The sequence below is a fragment of the Perissodus microlepis genome, chromosome 8 (assembly GCF_051167445.1).
Source record: "Perissodus microlepis isolate ML-2025 ecotype Zambia chromosome 8, ASM5116744v1, whole genome shotgun sequence".
In the NCBI taxonomy this organism is placed as follows: Eukaryota; Metazoa; Chordata; class Actinopteri; order Cichliformes; family Cichlidae; genus Perissodus; species Perissodus microlepis.
In genome coordinates this window covers 17,180,423-17,194,095 of record NC_140468.1, presented here as the reverse complement: position 1 = coordinate 17,194,095, position 13,673 = coordinate 17,180,423, and the positions used below count along the sequence as shown (strand labels likewise).

The window sequence follows — 13,673 nt, the reverse complement described above, 5'->3', positions numbered from 1 at the left end:
TTGTCCTGGAACTAGTGAACCATCCTCTTGTTTGTTTATGCTTCCTGTGTGTGTGTGTGTCTGTGTGTGTATGAGGTCACTTCCAACGTCCTCCAACTTTTCCCTTGCCATGTCCCTTTTTGCTGCATTAAGAAAATAGAAGATTAAAAGGAGATCGTAAACAGTAGTTCACAGAAGATCAGCGAAATGTAAGACAGTAAAGTAGTGCTAGTTCCTCTTTCTGCTCTGTCGCTTTATTTAAATATATTAAATAAAGTGTGTGTATCCTGTTCAGAAAGTGGCAAAATCTTAGATTGTTGTGTTTCCTGTGCGTGTGTGGCTGTTGCCAGTGACCTGTGAAATCTTTGCATAGTCAAAGATGTGCAAAGAGTTGATCTACCTACAACCCTGCACTTAGCTCCCTTGTTTTGTGGGTAGATTGAGACAAGCCGTCTGACTCACAATTTCTGAGCGTGTTGGATCCTGTTCAGGAGGACATTGATCTGAAAAAGAAAAAGTACATAAGAATATAATGTCTCCGATTTCTAATATAAAAATCTTAAATATTCCCAAGTAAAGGGCTAACCTCATATTTCTGTCTCTTCATCTTCTCAGTCAGATCAAACTTTTCTGACTCCAGCTGGTGGATCCATTCCCACATCTCCTTGGCTCGCTCTCTAAAACACAAAAGGCATTATAGCTTGTGTCTAAGGCTTAAACAATTGTTTGCCTCAGGCTTATCCAGTTGATGTATCGATAACATGTAGCTAAATAAAAATGTAATCCAGTGAAGGCTTTAACTGACCTCAGGCCATCCTCTTTCAGGCTCTCAATTGCCAGTGGCTTGCGTCTTTCTGCCAGTGTCTTCTTTTTGATTTCCCTTGCAGTTTGTCTTTTACCCCGTTTCTGCTCTGCCTGTAAGAAACGACCGCTCTTGCCCAGTCACATCAGCCTAGAAATGCACCTCACATATTTGCAGAATATAGCGGCACACCTGCCCACAAATGAATCACTTGAATCCCTCTGACCTTTGCTAGGAACCCTCCAAAGTGAGCGCCCATGTTGGAGAGAACTTTCTTCTTCTTGGCTTCATCATCTGCTCTCTTCTTTGCCTCTTCATCCTCTTTCCTCTGCCGCTCCTCCTGAGTTGCATCGTCACTTAAATTATTCTTTTCTTTGTTGGATTATTGATATTTTCATGGAATAAGCAACATATGTGTTAACATAACTCATTACCGCTATCCGTGTCTGTCTATCCCGCTCTTTTTCAGCCCTTACACGCTGCTGCTCAGCTCTTTCTGCCCTCCGGCTTTCCTACATTGAAAAAAAAAACCAACTCTGCTGCTTTACTCTCTATTAGTCTGAATGGTCACTGCACCCTGACAAATCCCTTTTTCATACAAACAAGTGAGGGGAAAATAGACAAACATGCAAAACAAGAAAATAGTATGGGGAAGGGCATTACAATTCTTGCTTTGAGCCCAATCAATTCCTCTTCTTCTTTCTTCCTCTGCTCAAAGTGGACCTCAATCAGTGTCTGTAGTTCCAGAAGATCTTTTTCCATCCTTTTCCTATGGATATCCTAGCATGGGAGAAACTTACTGGGATTACTTATGTTTGGTTTTCGTGTAATGTATTTCTTAAACAATGATATTAAGGCACATACATCAAAGTCAACCCTCTCTCCCTCTGGGATTTTTGGTGCACCGAGTTGCGTAAGTGGCCTGTAAAACCACATGAAGGCGTACTGATTTGCTATGCTTTGTTTTTAACTAATCAAATCATTTTGAAAGCTCACAGCATAATATTCTTGTATTTTCTTACTTGTATTTGGGCCGTTCTTCTTCAGTATGGCAGCCAGAAAAGTAATGAAACAGTAAATCAGTTATTATCATCATTATTATTATTATTATTGTTATTAGAATAATCCAAAATACATCTTGAAACAGAAAAGCTCAAGTTAAACCAAGTTTATATCAGACAGGAAGCTGTTTATCTTTATCTTATTCTGGGTGTTGGAACCTCCCTGCAATTCATTTTCATTTACTGTTTGAATCAAGCTGTTTACCCTCTTTAAAGCTAACTTTCTTCATATTGGCAGCCACTAACAAGCAAAACAGCATGCAGGTGAGTCTCTTATGCTCACCTCCAGAGATTAAAATGTTAAAGATTCCCACATAGTACACAGCCAAGAGTGGAAATAAATGAAACAGAGGAGTCAAGGAGGCCATCGATGTCCAGCTTGAACAGCCGTGATTAAGTAGAGGTGGTGGCCTATGACACCATTTGTCAGCTACTTGTAACACAGTCTTGAGATCCTTTCCCATGCGATTCAACCCCAACTCACACCTCGACCCATGTGACCTTTATAACTCGTATGGTGAGGGTGGAAAAAAAGTTCACAAATGTTACAGATGTTTCTAACGACTCACATGATGAAAGAGCGGTTCAACTCAGGACTCTCTAAACCACCTCCAAGGTGACAGCCCCACCTTTGCCAGCTTTGCCTCTCCAAAGCATGAAATGGACATGCATGCAAAAGTTGTGGTACTGCATGCAAAAGTTGCAGAACCAGAAAGGGGAGATAATATATTTAACCCTGTGAGACCCAACCCATCAAAAAATAGCCAGAAAATTCAGATTTTTTGGAACTGAGATGTTCTTATAACAAAATCCACAATTTTTTTTTCTGTATCATGTTTATGATATATTTATTATATATTTTTTGTATCGCATTTGATAAATTGGGCATGTTTGGCAACTTTTGTTAACAACAATGTTAATTTTAGACAAAAAAAAAAGAGTTTTGTCCATAACATTTTGAAATTCTGGCAAGTATTGATCATGTTGATGACATAGAGGTCTCAGAAATTCATGTAGCAAATATGATACAAATGGCATTATAGGGTTAAAACCAAGAAGTGGCTAGTGAGCAAGGAATGCATGAAGTATGCTCCAGGTCCTTAATCACCAGACATAATTAAGCTAGGCGGCTAATGTGTATTTACATGTAAATCTGTTAGTAATGTCTGTTTAAATGCTTTCCGATCATTTTCATGTTTGCTTTAAATAAAATATCTCCCTCTGCTGGTGCTGCAGCTTACAGGCTACCTCAACATGCGTGTCCAAATGGACCAGCGCATCTATTACACGTTTTGCCGTGATACTGGGTTGTGTACTAAAGTAGTGATTATGGACTACCCACAGAAATACAGAATCAACACGTAAACATTAAGTCAATTACAGGATTTAAACAATTGTGTGGGTCTATGGGGTGTGGGTCTATGGGGTGTCTCTACTACTGGATTGCTAAAACAGCTGGTAGTTGATGTGTTATCTCCAAGGTATGCTAAATATAATCAACCCACACTGAGCCTTCAGTCTCACCTCCCTCTCCCTGCTCCTCATCTTCTTCTGGAGAAAGAAAGAGTCACAGTCTGATTGAGTTGAGATATGAATTGCAGCTTATATATTTATTAAATGAAAGAATTGCTGCCCTTACCCTCGTGATGCCCTCTAAATCAAAAGGAATTGAAAGAATGCATTAGACGTGCCATAAAACACAAGTTAATGAATTAGAACTTTCTGGACTGGATCGACTCACCCGTGTTCATCTAAGTAAGACATGATGACACTGGAAAGACACATAAAAATCAGTGCTATTATGTATAGTTATAACGCACCACACTTCTTTTTCCAAGCCTTTGAAATTAAAAAAGCAACATCCAGTGTAAGATTTTACTTTAGGGGATAAGATTAAGTGAAAGGCCATTTGGAGCTAATGATCTAGGAATAGAAGAGGCCAGAGGGACACTGGATTGGAGCAGCATCCAATTACCCAGGATCAGAGTGAGGTAACAGCTGTCCAGTCCATCTTGTTTAATTTGATTTACAAGAGAGAATGTGGGATAGAAAGAGATTAAGCTGGTCGGCTAGCTGCTATTAACACCAGCCAAGTCCTCTATTATCATTTGATCTACGTGCAGTCTCAGTAAATTAAAAGGATCTTTAAATACGTGCGTAGCCTCACAGATATTTTAACCATTACTTCATAGGCTTATGCACATGTGTCACTGTGAGATGTTGCATGAGTACAAAACCACGTTTGACTGATCAAATAGACAAAAACCAACAAAGGCAAATTTGGGATATTGAAGTCTCATTCCTATGCAAATGTATGACACTACCTGTTTACAGGCACTGATAAAAGTGTCTACAATACCTCACAGGTCAATTTTAGCAAGGATTTTAAGATATGACTGTGTCAGTCTAAATAAACAGGTATGGACAAAATGACTAAAGGATTTCAGGAGGATTTTATTGCATTAATTGACCAGCAGAGTTACCGAGAATAACTGGAGCATGTTTATTCTGAGAAATGTTACACCTTTATCATCACCCACTAACACACTGGTGGGTTCAGTATTTAAATACATTACAGAATTGTTTTGATCAAGAATAAACCACTGAGTTTTTTCACTTCATGAAAATCCCAAACACCAAATGCTGCACACTGGGTGTTAATATTTCACTCAAAATAACCGGAAAAGACACTGAATATAACAAATAAGTCATTTCCAAATCCAAACTCACTAATCTGAGCAAAGTTTTTTGTGTCTTATCATCAAAGTCTTTCCATTTATTTAAAAATGCTTGATTTTTCATAGCTGTTAATTTAGCAACACTAAGTTGGGCATGTGCTCAGTGGAAACTGTAGCTCGAGCTGATTATCTTATTTGGATGTGGATGGTGCTATAATTTAAATGTCAGTTTAGATATCATAGGAAAAGGTCAAAGTACATACCTGAACAGCAGACAACAACACTGATGTTGAAACGAAGAGCAGTAACAAGTGCAGGGGAAACACGGCTTTATATGGGGTCCTCTGGGCGACAAGGAGGAGTGTGTGTGTGTGAGAGTGTGTGTGTGTGTGTGTGTGTTATTACTCATACGGTGGAAACAAATGTATTTTCACAGTCTCTGATTGTTTCACTATTGGTGCATGACGGATGTAATGCCAGGAATTCTCTAAAGTAATGAACATAATACTTAGCGTTTTCTGTTGTGCACCAGTTTGAGCTTAAGACCTTGAGGTCATTTTGAAGATTTTAGGACATTTTGGCAGCTTCTTGCTGTCAGACAAACCTTAAAACAACTGTTGGAGAATTCAGAATTGCTTTGGTGGTGAACTTAGGTAGAAGTAGGTCAGCATTAGGATATGAAATTTAGTTTTGATGGTTAAGATGAGAAAGGAAGTGGGATTGTGTAATGCCAATAACTTACACGATACACAAATATGACCCATATTCACATGCTACAAACATGTGAATATGGGTCATAATTTAAAAATAAGGAACAGGGATTGAATGTGGACTATTAGTGGGTATTGAGGGCATAAGCTGAAGTCTGACAGGCAAAAAAAATGAGAACAGTGTTTGATGCTGACCTCACTGTTGAAATTGGAGACACAAAGACAGGTGGCAGGAGCTCAGATGAATAAAAACAGTTTGTCCCAAAATGGAAATAAAGTGTGTTGATTACATTTGGTTTTTATAAAGATTATTAACACAAATCCATAAATCTGAAGAACAGTTTAAGAGAGAGCATTAAATTTCATGCTTTCTATGTTGTTCCTCTCTATGTACTCTCTGTGGCATCATCAAAAAATACACTACACATTTGTGGAATTTCTCGCCTTCTTAATGGGCTTGGGACTATCAGTTGTGTTGTTCAAAAGTCAGGTTGGTACACAGCTGACAGTCCTATTTGACAACTGTTACAATTCATATTATGGCAAGAACCAATCAGCTAAGTAAAGAGAAACAGCAGTCCAGCATTACTTTATGCAAGAAATGAAGGTCAGTCAGTCTGGAAAATTGCTTTGAATGTATAATGTAGTTGCAAAAACCATCAAGTGCTACAATGAAACTGGTTCACATAAGGAAAGGAAGACCAGGAGTCACCACTTCTGCTGAGGATACATTCATCCAAATCACCAGCCTCAGATATATATAAGTTAACAGCACCTCCGGTTAGAGCCCAGACAGATGCCACACAGAGTTCCAGTACCAGGCACATGTCTACATCAACTGTTCAGAAGAGATTGTGCAAATCAGGCTTTTATGGTCAAATATCTGCTAAGAAACCACTACTAAGGAAAAGCAACAAGCTTTCTTGGGCCAAGAAACACAAGGAATGAACATTAGATCAGTGGAAATCTGTGCTTTGGTTTGATGAGTCCAAATTTAAGATTCAATTCAATTTTATTTTATTTATATAGCACCAACTCACAACAATAGTTGCCTCAAGGCACTTTATATTGTAAGGTAGACCCTACAATAATACATACAGAGAAAAACCCAACAATCATATGACCCCCTATGAGCAAGCACTTTGGTGAAAGTGGGAAGGAAAACCTTGCTTTTAACAGGAAGAAACCTCCGGCAGAACCAGGCTCAGGGAGGGACGGTTGGGGTGAGAGAAGGAAGACAGGATAGAAGACATGCTGTGGAAGAGAGACAGAGGTTAATAACAGATATGATTCAACAGACAGATCTATTAATACATAGTGAGTGAGAAAGGTGACTGAAGAAGAAATACTCAGTGCATCATGGGAATCCCCCAGCAGCCGAGACCTATTGCAGCATAACTAAGGGAGGTTTCAGGGTCACCTGGTCCAGCCCTAACTTTATGTTTTATCAGAAAGGAAAGTTTGAAGCCTAATCTTAAAAGTAGAGATAGTGTCTGTCTCCTGAATCCAAACTGGAAGCTGGGTCTGGGCCTGAAAACTGAAGGCTCTCCCTCCCATTCTACTTTTAAATACCCTAGGAACAACAAGTAGGCCTGCAGTGCGAGAGCGAATTGCTCTAATGGAGTAATATGGTACCATAAGGTCATTAAGATAAGATGGGGCCTGATTATTTAAGACCTTGTATGTGAGGAGCAGGATTTTGAATTCAATTCTGGATTTAACAGGAAGCCAATGAAGGGAAGCCAAAACAGGAGAAATCTGCTCTCTCTTTCTAGTCCCTGTCACTACTCTTGCTGCAGCATTTTGGATTAACTGAAGGCTTTTCAGGGAGTTTTTAGGACATCCTGATAATAACGAATTACAGTAGTCCAGCTTAGAAGTAATAAATGCATGAACTATCTATCCATTCTTAATATAGGATATTTCTAATTTTAGAGATGTTGCGCAAATGGAAGAAAGCAGTCCTACATATTTGTTTAATATGTGCATTGAAGGACACATCCTGGTCAAAAATGACTCCAAGGTTTCTCACAGTGTTACTGGAGGCCAAGGTAATGCCATACAGAGTAAGAATCTGGTTAGATACCATATTTCTAAGATCTTTGGTTCCACCTGCTGTGTCTTTTGTTTGATGCAGATGAGGTGAGCGGATGGTCTCTACATGCCTGTTTCCCACTGTGAAGCAGGGAGGAGGAGGTGTGATGGTGTGGCGGTGTTTTGTTGGTGACATTGTTGGGGATTTATTCAAAATTGAAGGCACACTTAACCAGCATGGCTACCACAGCATCCTGCAGCAACATGCCATCCCATCTGGTTTGCATTTAGTTGGACCATCATTTATTTTTCAACAGGACAATGACTTCAAACAACCTCAAGCCTGTGTAAGGGCTATTTGACCAAGAAGGAGAGTGATGGAGTGCTGCGCCAAATGGCCTGTCCTCCACAGTCACCTGACCTAAACACAATCGAGATGGTGTTGAATAAGATGGACCGTAGAATGAAGGCAAAAGGGCCAACAAGCACTCAGCATCTCTGGGAACTCCTCCAAGACTGTTGGAAAACCATTTCATGAAGCTCATCGAGAGAATGCAAAGAGTAATCAAAGCAAAGGGTGGCTAGTTTGAAAAATCCCCCCAAAATAAACATGTTTTGAGTTATTTCACACTTTTTTGTTCACTACATAATTCCATATGTGTTCATTCATAGTTTTGATTCCTTCAGTGCGAATCAAGCACCAAATGTGAAAATCAGTAAAAACATATATTACCCACAGTTTTTTATTGATCGTCTTCAATGTTCACAACAATATACTAGGCCTTGGGGGACATGAGTACCTAGGTTGGCTAAGCATTTTACCTTGATTGTTAGCACCCAAGATCAAAGTTCACCTTGGAAAAAAAAATTCAAGAAACCATGTCAAGCAATGTATCATATGAAAAGGCATTGAGAGAACTGTACAGCACAATTTTTATATTTTCAGCCCTTGCACTTCAGGGGGAATTGTGCTCTCTTGGTCTCACCCACCTTTTCTCGTGTCTCCCTTCGGAACTTGCGGACTTGTAGTCCATATGTGGCATAGATGTACACTCATAGGCACAACCCACATACTCAACTCTTCTGCTCAACTCACAAATGCATGGCTTTCCAACCGTACAAGATTTAACAACAACAAAGACAGGTCTATTATACAACAAAGACATAATAGACCAAACACAAATTCCTTACTTTTTGTGCAAAATTATATAAAGATATATATATTAAAAATCATATTGCATAAGCATCCTGTCCTAAGGAAGGCAAATATTCTTTTGCATCTTTGCTAAGCTTCAGTGCTTCATTTTCATAAAGACAAATACAAAGACTACTTGCTAACAAACAAAACACTAATACGTGGAAGTATGAAGTAGGATTAACAACTGCCTATTTGTCCATTTAATCCTTTGTAATAAAATATCTTCCCATCAGGTAAGAAGAGAGTTGTTTCTAAAAATATAGCAGGGAGTTGATCATCTGGGTGGACAGCAACTGCCATGTCATGATGTTAGGTGTTGTCAACACAAACACATTAGTAATGCTAAAGCATCAATGTAATTTAAATGTTTCTGAGAATTATGGAGAGTTAAATTATATGTAAAGTGTCACTTGACCTGGAAAAAATCTGTATATGAATCGTCTCAGGATTGCTGGATTTTCTGCTGCACTCAGTTTTGGATTCTTAGTTAATACATTTGAGTCTTTGTGTTGGTGCCTGTTCTACTTTCTAAGGTAGTGTATTTTTGTTGTTGTTGTTGTTGTTGTTAGTTCTACTTACTGTCTCTGTCCTCCTGCTTATTCTTTGATTGTTCTCATCTGTGTCTCGTTGTAATTCTCTAATCAGTCTATGTGTTCTTCTGTATCAGGTTGTCCATAATATTAATCCTATTTGAACTTTTCAAGAGTGAAAAAGAGTGAAAAAGATTTTTATACAAAAGAAATAAATCTTTAACTGTCAAAGTTTAAAACCTCTTTTTCATCATTACTAGGTGTGGCTGGTAATTGTACCCACGTAATGGTGCTGCTCAGTTAGGTGATTTATCAGAGGGAGCAGGGTAGTTATAGACAGGCATGTGTCCATGCCACTAGCTTAAACATGTTACTGCCAATTCTTGTTATGGTTATGGTTCCTAACCATACTGTACAAGTATAGTTAGGACATAAGAGTAATTATGTAAGTAATGAAACGATTCCCAAAATAGTTTCAAATTTGTTGTCTGCCAGAACAACAAACAATTCTGTTCTTAAAGTTTAGTATTTGTCATTTAAACATTTTTGACTTATTCAATAAAATAGCTTCAATTCATTTAAAACCAAAAAATAAGTGTCTTTGAAATACATTTAAAAAATAAGTGGATGCTACCAAAGTGACTCATCTGTCCTCGTTTTTATTTGCTTTAAGCACTGTCCTTAAAACTTCTGCCTGTAAATCTAACCACAAAACCTAACAACAAAAACAAAAAATCTGTATTACTTCCATATTGATTTGATTAAGCACAAGATGCCAGTTATGCTTTGAAAGGGGAAAAAAGTCCCTCAAAATGTTAGAACACAGTATTGTCACCTTCTTTGATGACTGGTTGATTTATTTCATTTTGTTGTCGCATACATTTGTTTTGGCACATTTGTTAAATGCTCTGGCTGTGCATTCAGAGACTTGTGATTGTAACATTAAAGTAAGTAAGGCAGGAAATGCTTCAGTTTCATGGGTTTTAAAAAGTTTGAGACTGAGTGGACTACCACTGAATTAAAAAGTCTTTAACCACTTTAGTAGGCTAACAAATGCAAACTGATTTTATTGTATTGTATAACATTTTCTATTTTACATCCTAGAGAAAATATGGTCCTTACAGTGATTTTATTGCTAGTTTCAGGTAAGTGTCATAAGTGATGAAATCCATTCATGAATCCATTTTCTTAACTGCTTATGATGAAACGTTCATGCTGAAGTTAAACAGTGTTATGATGATGCAGTCCTCCTTTGTTTGATGTTTGGTTGGTGCACCTGTACAGGCTATGTTACTCTGTGTTCTCCCACTCATCGGGAGTTCTACCTGATAAACGGGGCTAAAATCTGGGCTGATGCCCAGAGTTACTGCAGGAGCAATTATACCGACCTCGCCACGATTGGCAGCCAGGATGACATGCAGAGGCTGGTGAACATGGTATCAGCCAGTGGTGTGACAGCAGAGATGTGGATCGGTCTGACACAAACAGGCCCACCAGCCTGGCTGTGGTCTGTGGGAGAAACTCAGATCAGTGATGGAGTAGTTGAATACACTAACTGGGCCAGTTTACTGAGTTCCACTGACAACTGTGGAGGAATGAGGGATGATGGGAAATGGTTCAGCGCACCCTGTACAACAACGCTTCCTTATGTATGCCAAGGTCAGTGCATTCATGGGAAAGATCATTCAAAATACACACAGCTCCTCTTTCACATAAATGTGAATGCGAATAAAAGAAACTATTTTACTATGTAATTATTCATGTTCATAGATCAAAGGTCAGAAGTCAGCATGTTGTCATAAAATCATCATAAAATGTCAAAGTTTTAGCCCTTGCCCTTCGAGGAGAGTTGTGCTCTCTGAGTGATTTTGTTTCGATTTTAATCTTTCTTGTTGTAAATGTTCACAGATATTGGTTCCAGTGGGTTGTATGTTGTTTTTCAAGGGACGAGCTGGCTATATGCCCAGCAGAACTGTCGCATGAACAACAAAGACTTGGCCAGTGCGAGGAGCCAGGTGGAAAATCTGGCATTGCAGCAAATAATCAATAGCGCTGCGCTGTCCTCAGTCTGGATCGGTTTGTTCAGAGATGATTGGAAATGGTCAGACCAGAGCGACAGCTCCTTCAGATACTGGGCCAGTGGTCAACCAAATAACGATGGAATCTGTACATTGTACAATCCATCTCTCAAAGGATTCATGGACAGAGGCTGTACTTACTCTCTACCCTTCATCTGCTATGAGGGTAAGAATATAATTCCACAGTGTATCATGTACCTTTTTGACTTCTCATTGTTTATTTTTATAGAGAACAAATGTATCTGTTCTTTTTAGTTACTGCCCTTCTTAACATGGCATCTTATTTAACAAATTAAATGCATGTGAATTTTATGTCAATGTTCTGCCAATCAAGAAACAAAACACACCAGAACTGTTAAGGTGGAATTTAAGTCATCTTTGAACTTAAATGACTTCAGTGTGAGTGATGCCATTCTGCAGCAGGTCAGTTTTCTACTCTAAAATGTTCCATTAATGTGTCTTTTTAAAAGCTCTGATATAAGTCAAGAAGTCACTTTTACTGGATTCAGGCACTTATAATCGTAACACACTGTAACTAGCTCATTTGAATGCCTCCATAGATCCAATCAAAGTACCAGAATACCAGGGTTCGGTGGAGAGTCCAGCCTGATGGGAAAATTTTCCATAAGGAAGAGGAGAAGGAAATCAAGGATGCCTGTTAGAATACGACATGAAGTTTTCCTGCAGTGAAAAATTACTCACGATTTTGCATGTAGAGAATAAACAAAACTAGCCTAGCGTTAAATGAATAGAGATAAAGGGAGACTTTTTTTTACTGTTTGTTTTTAAAGTCTGCTCACATCATATTTGGAATGCTTTCATTTGGAGCGTCTTTTTTAAGCATGTGGCAAATATAATATGCATATGTGATATATTAAATACTCATTAAAAGTCTTTAAAAGTCTGTTGATTTATTACTCTGTAACCTGTAAGGGTAGACATGAACTTTCACTATTTTTTCCACATGCTGTCTTTTGTCTGAAAACATTATAATAAAGAAACATAGTGAATCACTTTGTTTGTCTTTGGGATTTGTAGAAAATATTTGCATATGCCATATAGATGTTGGCACTGACAGCACGCTAGACAATGTTTATTCAAAATTTCATCAAGATTGGTCCGGGATCAAATAGGGAACATAAATACATAAGCTACGATCATTATAGTATGATGATTAAAAATATTTTTTTCCCCCTCATAATATTGCATCAGCTATAACAAAATAATAAGAGAAGCTGCTCTGGAGTAAAAACAAACGAAAGCAGTAAGAAGTGGAGAAAAAAAGTGTTACTATTATCACACATTAATATCTAATCGATATCTCAGCACTGCCTAGCACTGGATCATTTCACATAATTTTCATAAATACAGCAATCTGAATACTGCTTTGGCCACTTTTCTTTATATAAGGAAATATGTGTACCTCAAGATAAAATAGTGAAAATGGTGACAGTGTTATAAGAGAGGATCTATAAGAAATATTTGAGGGAGGAAGTCTGAAGAAACTAAAACATCAGCGTCTCTGGAGGAAGCCAGAAAGAAACACCTCTCATTTCATATCATGAAACTTTTTTAATCCCAAAGAAATGCGTTTTCATGGTCGTCAGCTGCTCCCACATAGAATAAAAGAAAACTGTCACGCTGTTAAAAATTAAATAAGTAAATAAAATATATATTTTTTAAATTAAGCAATAACAATTAAGAATACTTCATTACAGTCAGTCCCATTTTAAGGTTTATGATGACAGTGAGTGACCTCACTGCTGAAATAAGAGACAGAAAGACAAGTGGCAGGAACACAGACAGATAGAGGAGAGGTAATAAAACAAGATCATTTCAACCCCCCAATGGAAATACAGTGTGTTGGTTACATCAAGTTTTTGGCACCTGTGATAGCATCTATCAGTTTAGATCTTTACAACATCCTGCTCAGCTCCTCAAAGCTAAATTTGTTTATAAAAATGCAAATATGTATTCCATAGGCCATCAGCAAAAAACAAAAACACACTATGAAATGGACAAAAAAATAGACTTTCAGAAAGGCAGAAGGACAAAAAGCAGCGACCTGCAGAAGCGCACTGTATCTTTTGCTATGAAAGCTGTGGCCATCAGGTAAGAAAAAACAATTGCAATGAGTGGGTGATCTGGGTGCAGCTTGGTGTTAACTCACACTAATAAATTGTCAAAAGACATTCAGAATGTGTAAATTTAGACTTCAAAATTAAATCTGCCAAGGCCTTCATGGTCAATATAATGATTTATTGGTTGGAAATTAACAAAAAGCCTTATAATTTACAAATAATAATTCTTACAAGTGTGGTGTGTGTTCTTAACACATGAAAAGATTAAAAATATTATTTCCCATCTGACCTCTGACCTCTCATTCAAAGTCAATAGATTCTGAAGATCACAGTGATAATAATGCTACATAGAGGTATTTAAGACTGTTTCTTGCAGTTATTATTGGATTGACAACATTCTAAATATCACTTTTTTGGACCTCTGACCTCTTCAGATAGTGCTTCGAATAATCAGTGTCAGTGTTTAAGCAGACAGCAGAAAATTTTAAAAAGCAACGTTGATCTCAAACATTATTTCATTAT

At 37.9% G+C, this 13,673-nt stretch overlaps 2 protein-coding genes across 3 annotated transcripts; one reads left to right on the top strand and one right to left on the bottom strand.

Moving 5' to 3' along the window:
- Positions 1–7: 7 nt before the first annotated feature.
- On the bottom strand, positions 8–4,874 carry LOC146381744 (troponin T, slow skeletal muscle-like). The gene is made up of 13 exons (XM_084937863.1): positions 4,784–4,874; positions 3,584–3,613; positions 3,482–3,495; positions 3,367–3,393; positions 1,804–1,822; positions 1,646–1,703; positions 1,445–1,561; positions 1,216–1,293; positions 1,008–1,121; positions 785–894; positions 566–656; positions 442–482; positions 8–122 (listed from the first exon to the last, which is right to left on the bottom strand). Exons 2-13 carry the CDS (start codon positions 3,604–3,606, stop codon positions 77–79), a joined length of 738 nt encoding a protein of 245 aa, XP_084793989.1. The 5' UTR covers positions 3,607–3,613; positions 4,784–4,874; the 3' UTR covers positions 8–76.
- A 4,006-nt stretch (positions 4,875–8,880) lies between these two features.
- On the top strand, positions 8,881–12,084 carry LOC146381743 (C-type mannose receptor 2-like). Of its 2 annotated transcripts, XM_084937853.1 has the most exons (6): positions 8,881–8,995; positions 10,097–10,137; positions 10,277–10,651; positions 10,901–11,236; positions 11,405–11,493; positions 11,631–12,084. In XM_084937853.1, the coding sequence occupies exons 1-6, from the start codon at positions 8,895–8,897 to the stop codon at positions 11,730–11,732; spliced, it is 1,044 nt and encodes a 347-aa protein (XP_084793979.1). In that variant the 5' UTR covers positions 8,881–8,894; the 3' UTR covers positions 11,733–12,084. The 2 variants fall into 2 exon arrangements, with proteins under 2 accessions (XP_084793979.1, XP_084793980.1); XM_084937854.1 differs by lacking the exons at positions 8,881–8,995; positions 10,097–10,137 and having other exon boundaries at positions 10,168–10,651.
- The last annotated feature ends 1,589 nt before the right edge of the window (positions 12,085–13,673 follow it).